The sequence below is a fragment of the Argentina silus genome (genome assembly GCF_951799395.1).
Source record: "Argentina silus genome assembly, chromosome: X".
Lineage (NCBI taxonomy): Eukaryota > Metazoa > Chordata > Actinopteri > Argentiniformes > Argentinidae > Argentina > Argentina silus.
The window spans coordinates 38,684,737-38,700,268 of NC_139653.1; the positions used below are offsets into that span (position 1 = coordinate 38,684,737).

At 44.8% G+C, this 15,532-nt stretch overlaps 1 protein-coding gene across 3 annotated transcripts in view; it reads right to left on the minus strand.

The window, feature by feature from the left end:
• rsrc1 (arginine/serine-rich coiled-coil 1) overlaps window positions 1-15,532 on the minus strand; it is a 102,013-nt gene that overhangs the window by 69,756 nt on the left and 16,725 nt on the right. For 2 of the 3 annotated variants that reach the window (XM_083695508.1, XM_083695509.1), the window contains exon 4: window positions 9,266-9,466. In XM_083695508.1, the coding sequence (XP_083551634.1) occupies window positions 9,266-9,466 (201 nt within the window). The remainder of the gene's footprint in view (window positions 1-9,265; window positions 9,467-15,532) is intronic. The other variant, XM_083695510.1, reaches the window with a different exon arrangement.

Consider the following 15,532-nt stretch of genomic DNA (forward strand, 5'->3'; position numbering starts at 1 on the left):
CAGAGCTCCAGAGTTCCTCTGTGGAGATGGGAGAACCTTCCAGAAGGACAACCATCTCTGCAGCACTCCATCAATCAGGCCTTTATGATAGAGTGGCCAGACGGAAGCCACTCCTCAGTAAAAAGCACTATACAGCCCGCACCTAAGGACTCTCAGACCTGATGAAACCAAGATTGAACTCTTTGGCCTGAATGCCAAGCGTCACGTCTGGAGGAAACCAGTCACCGCTCATCACCTGGCCAATACCATCCCTACGGTGAAGCATGGTGGTGGCAGCATCATGCTGTGGGGATGTTTTTCAGCGGCAGGGACTGGGAGACTAGTCAGGATTGAGGGAAAGATGAACGGAGCAAAGTACAGAGAGATCCTTGATGAAAACCTGCTCCAGAGCGCTCAGAACCTCAGACTGGGGTGAAGGTTCTCCTTCCAACAGGACGACCCGAAGCACACAGCCAAGACCACGCAGGAGTGGCTTTGGGACAAGTCCCTGAATGTCCTTGAGTGGCCCAGCCAGAGCCCGGCCTTGAACCCGATCGAACATCTCTGGAGAGACCTGAAAATAGCTGTGCACCGACGCTCCCCATCCAACCTGACAGAGCTTGAGAGGATCTGCAGTGAAGAATGGGAGAAACTCCCCAAATACAGGTGTGCCAAGCTTGGAGCATCATACCCAAGAAGACTTGAGGCTGTAATCACTGCCAAAGGTGCTTCAACAAAGTACTGAGTAAAGGGTCTGAATACTTATGTAAATGTGATATTAAATCTTTTATTTTTTTTAATAAATTAGCAAACATTTCTGAAAACCTGTTTTGGATTCATCATTATGGGGTATTGTGCGTAGATTTATGAGCAAAAAAAAATGAATTTAATCAATTTTAGAATAAGGCTGTAACATAACAAAATGTGGAAAAAGTGAATACTTTCCGAATGCACTGTACATTCAGACCATGACGCATGCACACATACCCACGCACACACACACACACACACACACACACACACACACACACACACACACACACACACACACACACACACACACACACACACACACGCGCACACACACACACACACATACACACACCCCTAAAAACTTGGACAGGGTGTATAATATTCATGGACCACTAAAAAAGGCCAAACACTCCATGGTCCTAGCTGGTGTGTGTGTGTGTGTGTGTCATAACATCAATCACTACTTCATGATTCATCAGGTTGATTCATTTCAGTCTGAAAATTAAACTTGGCAGATGTTCTACCCAGTGTTTCACTACTGAAATAAGAGTGCTTTTCCTCACTTTTTCCCAACTGACATTTTCCAAGAACGACTCAGGAAGACGGATGTGTACAGTCTGTCTTCATTTGCAAATGTATACATGAGGAAAAGAGAGTAAAAAATGTCTAACAGTTGATTAGAAAACTGCACCATACACACGATATTCCTAAACTATAAACTCTGTAAAACTGCACCATACACACGATATTCCTAAACTATAAACTCTGTAAAACTGCACCATACACACGATATTCCTAAACTATAAACTCTGTAAAACTGCACCATACACACGATATTCCTAAACTATAAACTCTGTAAAACTGCACCATACACACGATATTCCTAAACTATAAACTCTGTAAAACTGCACCATACACACGATATTCCTAAACTATAAACTCTGTAAAACTGCACCATACACACGATATTCCTAAACTATAAACTCTGTAAAACTGCACCATACACACGATATTCCTAAACTATAAACTCTGTAAAACTGCACCATACATACGATATTCCTAAACTATAAACTCTGTAAAACTGCACCATACACACGATATTCCTAAACTATAAACTCTGTAAAACTGCACCATACACACGATATTCCTAAACTATAAACTCTGTAAAACTGCACCATACACACGATATTCCTAAACTATAAACTCTGTAAAACTGCACCATACACACGATATTCCTAAACTATAAACTCTGTAAAACTGCACCATACACACGATATTCCTAAACTATAAACTCTGTAAAACTGCACCATACACACGATATTCCTAAACTATAAACTCTGTAAAACTGCACCATACACACGATATTCCTAAACTATAAACTCTGTAAAACTGCACCATACACACGATATTCCTAAACTATAAACTCTGTAAAACTGCACCATACACACGATATTCCTAAACTATAAACTCTGTAAAACTGCACCATACATACGATATTCCTAAACTATAAACTCTGTAAAACTGCACCATACACACGATATTCCTAAACTATAAACTCTGTAAAACTGCACCATACACACGATATTCCTAAACTATAAACTCTGTAAAACTGCACCATACACACGATATTCCTAAACTATAAACTCTGTAAAACTGCACCATACACACGATATTCCTAAACTATAAACTCGGTAAAAAGGGAGAGGCAGGAGCATTGAAAAAGAAGGAGCGAGAGAGAGATCACAATTATTTCATAGTTCATTCATACAGTATTATACTGATCAAGCTATCAACATTTATTCTTGGTTATTGTCAATCAGAAGCCATGTGAACAACATCCACAGAGCTGGGGAATGCAACGCACCATGAAGTTTGATAGTGTGTACCTGGTTTTCCTGTGAGTACGTTTATGGATTAATATATCCTGACCCACACATTTACTGAATATCACACTTTTATTTTGACAGTCAGCTCCAGATATATAAATATTGGATAATTGCTCAGTTCAGGTGCAGTTCAAGTACAGATTCAAACACATTCTTTCTACTTGCTCGACATTTACATTCTGCCACATTCTGCCACTTAAAGCACTATAAGCTATACTCTAAAAGCCTTTGTATGGACCACTCAACTGGATGCTCAACATTTATAAAACTCTACTAAACAGAAACAGTCAAATCCATGCAGTATTATTTTCGTCCCCTCTGTCTCTCTCTCTCTCGTAAAGACTTCACTCAACCTCTCTTTACCCTGTATCATCGCATGAATAACCAAAACGCTAGAGAAAATTAAACATTTACGGCCGTTCTTCTCCTGCACTTAGCTTTCCATAATAATCTCCTCTGCATCCTGCATCAGCCAGGAGACGAAGAAACACACACAGCAGAAAAACATACTATGTCGACAAGTACATTTACCAACGCCTTTCTGAATCTACAGACTGGCTGTCATGTTAAGTTCTCATAACCTGCTGCTCTTAATCCTCAACACACACAACACTACGGCTACAGTAGCTACGAAACACTTGTGAAGAGAGGAGAGGAGAGGCTAAACATTCATGATTAGAGGAAATGAGAGGAGAGGAGAGGAGAGGAGAGGAGAGGAGGAGAGGAGAGGGGTGCAGGGCTAATAGGATTGGAGATTTCATTTGGCCAGGTCTGGGCCCTGTCATCACGCTCCAGGCCTGGCTTCCCTCAGAGCCTACGGCATCCTACACACACACACACACACACACACACACTCACACACACACACACAAAGTTGCCCAGTTCAGAGTGCAGACTGGCCTGTGTGCCCATGAAGCGTGTGTGTGTGTGTGTGTGTGTGTGTGTGTGTGTGTGTGTGCGTGCTTGTGTATGTGTGTGTGTGTGTGTGTGTTCCTTTAACTACTCCTAAACAGATTACAGAGCGTGCTAAGTGGATTGTCACAGCTCTCTATCACTCACTCAGGGTGTTTCTTCTGCGATTAGTAGTGGCCAGACCGTTCCAAAAACACATACATACACACACACACACACACACAAGCACACTCACGCGCACGCACATGCACACGCACACACACATACACACCCAGGCCCCGCTATAGTCAGTAAGGTACGCTGCTTGGTTGGACTAACAACCAAGCTTACTTTCTCTTCCTCTATCTGTTAGAGGTTAAATGTGTTTGTGTTTGTGTGTATGTGTGTATGTGTGTGTGTGTGTGTGTGTGTGTGTGTGTGTGTGTGTGTGTGTGTGTGTGTGTGTGTGCGTGCATGTTAGAAGTGATTAGCCAGAGTCTCTTCTAACCACCAGTCTCTCCTCATAATCTATGGAGGAAAAGCAGCTACATTACAACTATCTAAACAGAACTGTTGTGTATTTGAGTGTAAGAGACCAGTGTGTGTGTGTGTGTGTGTGTGTGTGTGTTGCGCCCCTTTGCAGGCGCCGTTCAATCCCAATTTTCAGTTTTACTCCCCCCCCCCCCCCCGCCCCCCCTCGCAGGAGCCCCACCAGAGCATCACCACGCCCACCTGTGCACCCCCCTCCTCTCCCGCTCTGCTCCAACCACAACGCTCCCGGCCACCGGCTACTTCAGTGCAGCTCAGCCTAGCGAAACACACATACACTTATACATCTCATTGATTTCATTCCATGCGAGTGCAATCTAACCTTCCCCAGTGATGTTTTCTCTCTATCCAGACAGACAGACAGACACAGCCTACAGTCCTGCTAACACAACCTACTGTAGTGCCCGCTGTTCCCCAGACTCAATCTATACAATCATAACTACCATGGCTGGCGGGCAGACCTCCACACACACACACACACACACGCATGCGCGCACGCACGCACACAGACACACTGTGTATTATTGCTACTAATGAGCTGATAGAAGTTGAACTGCGGAGAAAAGAGCAGCAAGATCATTTACTGTGAGGATCAAACCAACTAGAGGAGGTTGTCGGAATGCCTGGGTCTCCTTCCTCTCTTTCTCAGTTCCTGAGGTGAGGGCACTACCCTACCATAGAGGGTCTCTGCCACCCTCTGCCCTGTTGGCTGATGCCAACCACCCGTGCCAGTCAGGGTAGGTCTCAGGGAAGTAAGTCCATCTGTTCTCTAACCACAGCAGTGTAGACTAATTGGGTCTAGGTGGGAGAACACACACCCACACGCACACATCCACGCACGCACGCACGCACGCATACCTGTACTAGGTAGGACATATCTTGGCAGATCAAAATCTTCAAAATCTTCTTTTAGATGGGAGAGAGATGATCAAAACTGGGCATGAAGAGGTAATCACACACACACACACACACAAACACAAAAACACACACACACACTGGCTACTACTTTCTGGACTATTGGACTACTTACTGTCTCAGTATAAGGGCAAATATGTGTGTGTGTGTTCTGGACAATTTACTCTTGTTCTATCTGGTCACTGATGGTGTGTACTAGGTCCACATAGGAAACTGCCAGTGTAAATATCGGGAAGAGATCGGTGTGTTAGTTACACAGAGCGAAGCTTCCCTCCTGACCCTGTAGCCTTACATAGACACGGACGCACACACTCTCTGCATTCACTTACCCATTTACCCTTTGCCACTGGTGAAAGGCAACAAGATCTCTTTACACCGTCTCGTCTTTTTCAATAAATTTTGCATGAAAACACGTTGGAACACCACGCTGCCTGCTGTCACACTGGAGGAGTGCTAAATGTTTAATGACAACAACACACACACTCACACACACACACACACACACACACACACACACACACACACACACACACACACACACACACACAGCTCTGTGTCAGGCAGTATAGAGGAGAGGCTTGCCTTTGATCCTGACAGACAGTCTAAAAGACTGCTGAGCCAACCCCCCCCCCACCCCCCCACCCCCCCCCACACACACACACACACACACCCTACGGCCTTGCACTGCAACCCCGCTGTAAATGGGAGGGGTTTATCATAACGACCTGACTTCCTAGCAGCTCTGTGAAAGAGGGAGACGAGGAGGAATCACTGTCAAAAAGACCTAACACAGAGAGCAGTGTTTTACATATGTCTGAAACCTGGTGCAAACGAGGTTCTACCAAACAAGTGGTTAGGTAGCGACCAAACTCAAAGACATCTCTAAACCGCCTAGAGCTGCAGGGAGGATGCTTTGATTCACCTGTCTCGCTTGCACGCACGCATGCATGCACGCATGCACGCACACACGCACGCACACATGCACACACACACACACACACACACTAAGCGGGGTCAAAGAAAAGCAGAGATGAATATCAGTGCTTTAAGGATATTGAAGCTTTAATAAGAAAATAGAGATATTTCTCTCTCTCTCTCTATATATATATATATATACACTACTAGCCTTCACTGGCATTTGCTTTATTTATTTGGCTGATATACATCTAAGAAAGGTAATGTGTAATATTGATAAATAAAGAAACAAACACAGACAGACAGACAGACACACACACATACATAAATACATATATATATAGCCCCTTTAAAAACAACTACCTGTCTTTTGCTTTAAAAACTAAATTTGATGCATAAAGCGTCTGTAAGTGGCTTCTTGTCAATAGAGTGCTACTCATCAGTGCTACTTAAATACCTGCATACACCTTGTATCTCATTCAGACCAGAGTCACAATAAGAACACCGTGGGGATGAGATCAGGTTTCCAGGTGGACCTCGTACCTGGTAGTGGGATACTAGTGTATCAGAAATTTCACAGCCTCCTCTGGGCCCTCACTGACGAGACACATGCAAGACTAAAGTCTATATGACACACAACAACTGGCCACCAATCACATTACCCAACACTTCAATCGTATTACAGGATCACTCTGCCCTCCAATCACATTACTGCACCACCTTGCCCACCAATCACATTACAAGGCAGCGTGGAGGGGCGAGGCGAGAGTACAGGTGCTATTCTGGAAGGAGCAGAGAGAATGACACCTGAGTTAGTTAGACTACAGGAGGTGGAGACAGACAGGACTATGAGGGAGTTAGAACCATAGTGGCTTCACAGAGAAAGAGACAACCAGCACTGTTCTATAGAGACTATATGTATGGTCAGGACATTTACATGTATGGTCTAACCCTGATATGGCTAGCCTCCATCACAATAGAGTTATCTCCATAACCATATGAGACTGCTGTCTCTTCTCTGTCATCTGTCAATGCTTATATATACCATATGTCAATACTTATATATACCATATGTCAATACTTATACAGTGGGGGAAATAATTATTTGATCCCCTGCTGATTTTGTTAGTTTGCCCGATTACAAAGAAATGAGCGGTCTATAATTTTTATGGTACTTTTATTTTAACAAATAGAGACAGAATATCAACAAAGAAGTCCAGAAAAAACACATTATATAAAGTTATAAATTCATTTGCATTTGATCGAAGGAAATAAGTATTTGATCCCCAAGCAAAACATGACTTAGTACTTGGTGGAGAAACCCTTGCTGGCAAGCACAGAAGTCAGACGTTTCTTATAGTTGGTCACCAGGTTTGCACACATCTCAGGAGGGATTTTGGTCCACTCCTCTTTACAGATCCTCTCCAAATCCTGAAGGTTTCAAGGCTTTTGCTTGGCAACTCGAAGCTTCAGCTCCTTCCACAAATTTTCTATAGGATTAAAGTCTGGAGACTAGCTAGGCCACTCCATGACCTTAGTGTGCTTCTTCTTGAGCCACTCCTTTGTTGCCTTGGCTGTATGTTTTGGGTCATTGTCATGCTGGAAGACCCATCCACAACCCATCCTCAGTGCTCTGGCTGAGGGAAGGAGGTTCTCGTCCAAGATCTTATGGTACATGGCCCCGTCCATTGGCTCCTCAATGCAGTGAAGTCGTCCTGTACCCTTAGCAGAGAAACAACCCCAAAGCATAATGTTTCCACCTCCGTGTTTGATGGTGGGTATGGTGTTCTTGGGATTGTAGCATTCAGCATTTCTCTCCCTCCAAACACGAAGAGTCGAATTTATGCCAAAGAGTTAAATTTTGGTCTCATCTGACCACATCACCTTCTCCCAAGCCTTCTCTAAATCATTTAGGTGTTTATTGGCAAACTTCAGATGGGCCTGTACATGTGCCTTCTTGAGCAGGGGGACCTTGCGGGCACTGCAGGATTTCAATCCGTTACGGTGTAGTGTGTTACCAATGGTTTTCTTGGTGACTGTGGTCCCAGCTGCCTTGAGATCATTACCAAGCTCCTCCCGTGTAGTTCTGGGCTGATCTCTCACCCTTCTCATGATCATCCTTCTCATGATGATCCACGAGGCAAGATCTTGCATGGAGCTCCAGGCCAAGGGCGATTGATGGCTATTTTGTATTTCTTCCATTTTCTAATAATTGCACCAACAGTTGTCTCCTTCTCACCAAGCTTCTTGCTGATGGTCTTGTAGCCCATTCCAGCCTTGTGCAGGTCTACAACTCTTACCCTGATGTCCTTTGAATGTTCTTTGGTCTTGCCCATGGTGGTGGAGAGGTTGGAATGGAAGAGATTGATTCTATTGACAGGTGTCTTTTATACCCATAACAAGCAGAGCTTAGGAGTACTTTCTTAAAGTGACAGGACTAATCTGTGTGCCTCATGGGCATATAACCGATCTGTATGAGCCAGAATTCTTGCTGGTTTGTAGGGGATCAAATACTTATTTCCTTCGATCAAATGCAAATGAATTTATAACTTTATATAATGTGTTTTTTCTGGACTTCTTTGTTGATATTCTGTCTCTATTTGTTAAAATAAAAGTACCATAAAAATTATAGACCGCTCATTTCTTTGTAATCGGGCAAACTAACAAAATCAGCAGGGGATCAAATAATTATTTCCCCCACTGTATATACCATATGTCAATATGTCAATTCTAGTATGACCACGATGTAACAAACTCACGTTATTGTAATGTTATATCTAGTTTTCCTATTGGTTAACAACTGTTTCCGGCAGAGTTGTCGTCTGCTCTATCACCCAGAAAAGAAAAGATTTCAATTGGTTTTTCTTGTGTTGCCAGCCAGCATTGTGTAGCCAGGGGGTGAGTTGCATCGTGTCTCCACAAGTCACTGCTTCTAATTGAAAATGACTGATTTCGGCCTTTTTGTCGATCATCGCAAATGTTGGTGTTGAACCCCTTTGAGACGAGCTATGAGTGAGTTACAGAGGGGGGGCTGTGAGCGTGTTGGGCTGCTGGAGCTATGGCCCATATTGCACCTGGGGCCAGGAGATCACCAGTGGCAGCTAAAGACATCAGGTCTGGTACACTGTAGGATGTACTGTAACATTACAACTCATATAATACAATAAAAGCTATCATAATGCCTGACTACCTGGGGATATGGAGTGAAGGACAGACAGATAAGATGGATGGATGGATGGATGGCATCGGACCTGTCTCTCTCTCCCTCCTGACATCTCTCAATATCTACCCTGTTTATACAACACCTGTATTGTGTGTGTGTGTGTGTGTGTGTGTGTCTGTGTGTGTGTGTGTGTGTACCATGGAAAAAAGTGTACCTTTGTTTATCTGACCTGTCCTTGGTCTTGGTCTTGTCCTTCTCCCTCTCCTTCTCTCTCTCTCTCTGCCTCTCTCTCTCTTTCTCTCTGTCCTTGTCGCGGGCCTTGCGTCGGCTGCATTCTCTGCTGTGGCTGTGGCTCTTCCTCCTGCTGAACCTGCCACTGCTCTTGCTGCGAGACCGCCGGTTGCGGGAACGAGACCTAGAGACATCACAAGAGGACATACATCAGTAATAACACACACTCTCACACACACACACACACACACACACACTCACACATTCACACACTGACAACAACAAGGACCTCAAACTACAGTCGAAGAGGTACCGTACTGTTGAACAACTAGAGTACAGTCAGAGAGGTACGTCCAAACAGCTTGCACTATCAAGCATGACACACAGTATTCACCTCCCTTGAACAGTTTTCACATTGTGATGTCTCAGACTCCTGAAACCTGATGCATTTTCATTGATTTTTTCCCCCCCACTGATCTACATGATCTACGCCACATCAATATGAATGTAAATGTGAGAAAGTGAGTCTGGAGAATGAGAAGTGTCCCAGGGGTGGTCAAGTCCCTCCCACCCAGGCTGTCCCCCGTCCTGTCTGTGGGAGCAGTTCCAGGCCTTCGGCCAGACAGGAGCCTTAATTTAGGACTCAGTCAGGTCTTGTGGTCATGGTCGGCCCCTCTCCCTGGCGCACAGGTCAGTTACCAGGACAGATGATCAGCTGGAGATGGAGCCAATTAGACGATAGTGTCAGACGAAGACATGAAAAGGTATTGATCCTGAGGCTATGAGATTTACAGTGTGTGTGTGTGTGTGTGTGTGCAGTGGATTTTGAGACTCAAGACTTACACTGCAAGTTATGAGACAGATCTCACGGCTATCCTTTCTCATACTGACACACTTGGCAGGTGCTGTCACCACTCTCTCACACTCACCACACAAACACAAAAACACACACACACACACACCTCTACTATGATATTTACACAATACACATACACCTCTATTGATTCAGATAAGTCATTTTCAATACCAGCCTGCTAGTGAAGAATGATGAGAGTGTGTGTGTGTGTGTGTGTGTGTGTGTGTGTGCGCGCAGAGGTGTTTTATTCTATCATCTATCATTTTATTGATTTGTCTATAACAACAGTCTTAGCTTCTGTCCAGGATCTTTATTACTTTTGTCTTTATTAGTCTGCAGTTTGAAACATCCAAACCACATCCCTCTTATGACATAAAACTCATAACAATTCTGAAAACTGTTGAAAACAATTAGACTGCGGCTATCTGATTGTTTAAGAGTGTTGTTGTTGTTGTTGTTATATCTGAGAGCCGTTCTTAAAGAGTACAGCACCTGCTGCTCCTCTGGGAGTAAATGATGAGTAGGATACTTCTGCTTGAGACGAAACAACTACCTGTACATTCAAACAAAGTGGTGTGTGTGTGTGTGTGTGTGTGTGTGTGTGTGTGTGTGTGTGTGTGTGCATGCTTGCGAGTGTGTGAGTTTGTATCACTATATACTGAACGGTCTTACTTTGGCAGACAAGCAGAGAGTGATAAACACACAATCTGAGGTTATTCTGATGGAAGAGAGACAGGCCACTTCTGGCTGTGGAGCAAATTCAATCTACTGTAGTTTAATAGAGTAAGACAGGGTTGTTATATAGAGCGAGCCTGTGTCCAGTGTAGTTTAATGGAGTGAGACTGTGTCTATTGTAGTTAAATGGAGAGAGGCTGTTGAAGGTCTATTCCATTAGTGGGTCCTCCCCTTGGAGACTGATGAGCTCATTTAGGTTGTGGGGGTGAAAGTGTTAAAACAGGACAGACAGATAAACAGCACCCCATACCAGGCACATTCTAGTTTACATTTCATTTGGCTTATTATCTCTGGGAAAATGCTTCCCCTATGGCCTAAACATATTCTCATTTCTATTAAAAGGGCCTTGCTGGGTCCCCCCCACCCTTCTCCAGCCAATCCATTAAATCGGGCTGTTGCTATTGGCTGGGCCGGTTTTCTCAGTGAATTATCAATAGAGTAATTATTAGCAGCGTGTTGGAGCTGGGCTGAGGCTTATCGCCTGTGACCCCCCGCAAGCGCGGATATGATCCTTACCCATAACCCATTGGGGTAATTACGTGTCGGGGAGGCGTTCTCTTATCTGTCTGTATTCTAGTTCTGCTAAACACGGTGTTCATGGGAAATTGGACATTAATGGCGGCCACATGATACCACTAGGCTGGAGTCTCGACTGGAATTCACCCCTGGTCCAATCATTATTCATACCCGCTACCTTCCCCTGCCTCAACCCACCCCCACCCCACACACACACACACACACACACACACACACACACACACGCACACGCACACCCCTCCCCATCTCAGCAGTGATGACGGCCCGTGAGTATGGAACACCACTCTCCCCCCCTCCCCTCTCTCTTTTTCTCTCTCTCTTCTCTAGTCTTACTGCAGACACTGTAACGCATCTATGAAGGGGACTGTTGTAACAGTCTGCTGTCTCCACATAGACCAGCACAACAACCAACCTACAACACATAGGAAAGCATTCGACTCTAAAACAGAAAGAGACATATTTGAGGAACTTCATTAAAGCCTTTCCTCCTGCAGAGAAATACTCACAGCCGCCTCACATTCAAGTTAAAAGTCATTTTCATGATGACTGTTCTGTTAGAAAGCACCTTGAATGAGCGTTGTGCGTTTCCCGCTGCCAAACGACATAGCAAACAGCTGTTCCTCCCCGACGCTGCTCGCACAACGGAATGCAAATATGTTAACCATCCAGAATTTATTACTTTTGAGTGCTCTTCAAAAGCAAAGGCACAAGTTTAATTTATGATATTTCTCTAATTATGATAGCTGTTGAAATCATTTCCCAAGCTGTTTCCCTCTTCCATGCAGGCGTATCACTCACATACACCCACACCCCCCCCCCCCCCCCCACCCACACCATCCTCCCCACACACACACACACACACACAGATACACAGTAAAAAAGCTAGCACAATTAACACAGCAAAGCACAACCATAAAAGATTCACAAAGGTTTTTTTTTGTCATAATCTTCAGTTTTCTCTAAATTAGCATGCTGACAGACTTCCAAGGTTCTGCTGTATAGATGAGCCGCTCCCACACAAACACACACACACACACACAGGTCACGTCATTTAGCAGAGTTCACAGACCTTCAAACACTCCTCAGATCTAAATGAATACATACACACACACACACATATATATATATATAAACACACACATGGCCAATCAAAAGACCAAAAAACGTTTTAAGAAAAAATAAGATGAAATTAGATCTTCTTTGGTGACCTGGTGTCTCTCCTGGCACATGTGCCCATCGTCACTCAGCCGTGACACCGCAATCCTAACCGCGCCCGTCTGGCGAGCCACCCTGACCCCTGACCCCAGTGCGACGACACCCGTAAGCAGCTGAAGGGGGGCACAAGGTCAACCAGAGGTCACAGAGTAACTAGGTGATAACTCGTCAACTCTCACAGAGCAGCTATGAGACCACTTCTCTTCATCGCTTTAATGTGGGAAGAACAATTAGTCATGATGTGACCAGAGAGACGCTCTAGCTATTAGAGGGTGGAGGAGGAGAGGGATAGAGAGAGGGTGAGAGAGGAGGAGAGGCATAGAGAGAGGGTGAGAGAGGAGGAGAGGGATAGAGAGAGGGTGAGAGAGGAGAGAGAGACTTTGTGGCTGTCACCACTCCATCTGAGCAGGCTGGAGAGGAAGGCTGGTGGAGCAGACAAACGGGCATGGTGGAGAGAGAGAGAGAGAATAAGGTGGAGAGCGAGAGGGAGAATAAGGTGGAGAGAGAGAGAGAGAGGGAGAACAAGGTGGAGAGAGAGAGAGAAAGAGAGAGAGGGAGAATAAGGCAGAGAGAGAGAGAAAGAGAGGGAGAATACGGCAGAGAGAGAGAGAAAGAGAGAGAGGGAGAATAAGGTAGAGAGAGAGAGAGAGAGAAAGAGAGAGAGAGGGAGAATAAGATGGAGAGAGAGAGAGAGAGAATAAGGTAGAGAGAGAGAGAGAATTAGGTGGAGAGAGAAAGAGAAAAACGAGAGAGAGAGAGAATAAGGTAGAGAGAGAGAGGGAGAAAGAGAGAGGAAGAGAGAGAGAGAGAGGGAGAACAAGGTAGAGAGAGAGAGGGAGGGAGAACAAGGTAGAGAGAGAGAGAGAAAGAGAGAGAGAGGGGGGGAGAATAAGGTAGAGAGAGAGAGGGAGAATAAGGTGGAGAGAGAGAGAGAGAAAAAAGAGAGAGAGAGAGAGAGAGAGAGAGAGACAGAGAGAGAGAGAGGAAAGCAGGCGAAGCAGACAGCCATGCTCTACAACAGTCTGGTTCTAATTAGCAGGTGTGCAGTATGCATAGCTCTCAGAGCTCTCAGGACTACGATGATGGTTCTCCTTCTCTTTATAAACCTGTATTTATGAAGTGGTAGGAGATCTGAGGGCCCAACCATAACAGGCTTTTATTGTTTAAATGTGGACTGCTCTGCTGGGTGTGTGTGTGTGTGTGTGTGTGTGTGTGTGTGTGTGTGTGTGTGTGTGTGTGTGTGTGTGTGTGTGTGTGTGTGTGTGTGTGTGTGTGTGTTAAGTGATTTAGGAACCTCACAACTCTAGTATAAAAAAATATCATAAACGCTGAGACAAACCATGTGGTCAGACTGTAAAAGAAGGAAGAGACAGCCAACACTAAACAGACACACATTCCCCCACTGAGGAGAAACTACACTTAATTAAACATTAGAGTTGCATCTGAAATATCACCTCATAAAACCACCATACTATTAGTCTTACCCAGTGGAGTGAAATTAAGTAATAGTATTCTGGTAAACAGACAGAGAGAGAGAGAGAGAGAGAGAGAGAGAGAGAGAGAATTAGAAAGAGAGAGAGTGATAAGTCACAGTATTCTGGTAAACAGAAAGAGAGAGAGAGAGATAATAAGAGAGAGAGCTTACAAGAGGCTGTTTTATATTCATAAACTCAGAGCTGCTGAAGAGAAAAAGGTTCTGCCTATAGAGAAACAATTCATGCCCCTGTACATCATCAGTGCCCCCCCCTCATGCTGGCTGTTTAAAAAAAAAAAAAAAAAAAAAAAAAAAAAATATTTCATTCAACCTGTCAGAGGGCAAAATGGACCAACTTTCATTACACCTCTCCAATCCTTTCAGAGCTAGTGGCTTGCTTCTGGACAGGGTCAGTGTAACCAAACAGGTTTGGTGTTCCACATCTCAGACGTGTTCCACTGACTATTCCACCATCAGAGAGGTGTTCCACTGACTGTTCCACCAATCACAGAGAGGGAGGCTGTGTTTCAGCTCTACACATCCTCTCCATGTCTAAAGCTCCATCACTGGACAGACAGAGCAATACATGTACAACAGAAAACTCATGCACATTGAAAGTGTTTCATTACCTTCAAAGAGTGTCTTACGCCTTCAGTCCAGAAGCACATGATCCCTTTCCATCCTACTTTTTAGTATTAATGTCTTCCATGGCTAAGTGAAAGCATATGTCCACCTGCCTGGCTCTGTGTGTGTCTGTTGTGTTGTGTGTGAGACAGGTTGGGATTCCATTACGCTACAATTTGCACTGCAGCAGTTGGAGAGGAGGATTGACAGTGGCTCTGGCAGGGCAGTGCACATGGCTCTGCTTAGGACACATACTCTTAAACAATCACACACACACACACACACACACACACACACACACACACACACACACACACACACACACACACACACACACACACACACTCTCTCTATCGGCTGGCTTTTAAATCAGAGTCTGTACCATAAGGCTGTTGGGAAATGTGAAGGTGGGGAGATTGAGGTCCCCCTCAAGGTAGGTGGAGGCAGGAGGAGGAAGGGGGAGACAGAGGGGAGGCAGGGGGAGATTGTGGACAGACGGTGGTGTTTCTCTCTTTTTAATTAAGAGGAAGCCTCCGCTGTTAATTAAGGAAAAAAGAAAAACCTTAAAAGTGTTAAACTAAAACAACTTTGCTGGTTGGCTACTTCACAGTGACCTCTGAGCAACGAGTTCGTGTTGGTGAGATCCCGCCCTGCTGGGTGAGTAGCAGGGGGGTTATGGTAGGGCCAGGCCATGGGCTCCCTTCCCCCCTCCTCTCCCCCCTCTCTCTCTCCAACCCCCCCCCCAGCGTCATTAAGCCCAGGGCCTCACCACGGCTCCTAACAGCTCAATGACAACACACAGTTCTGCC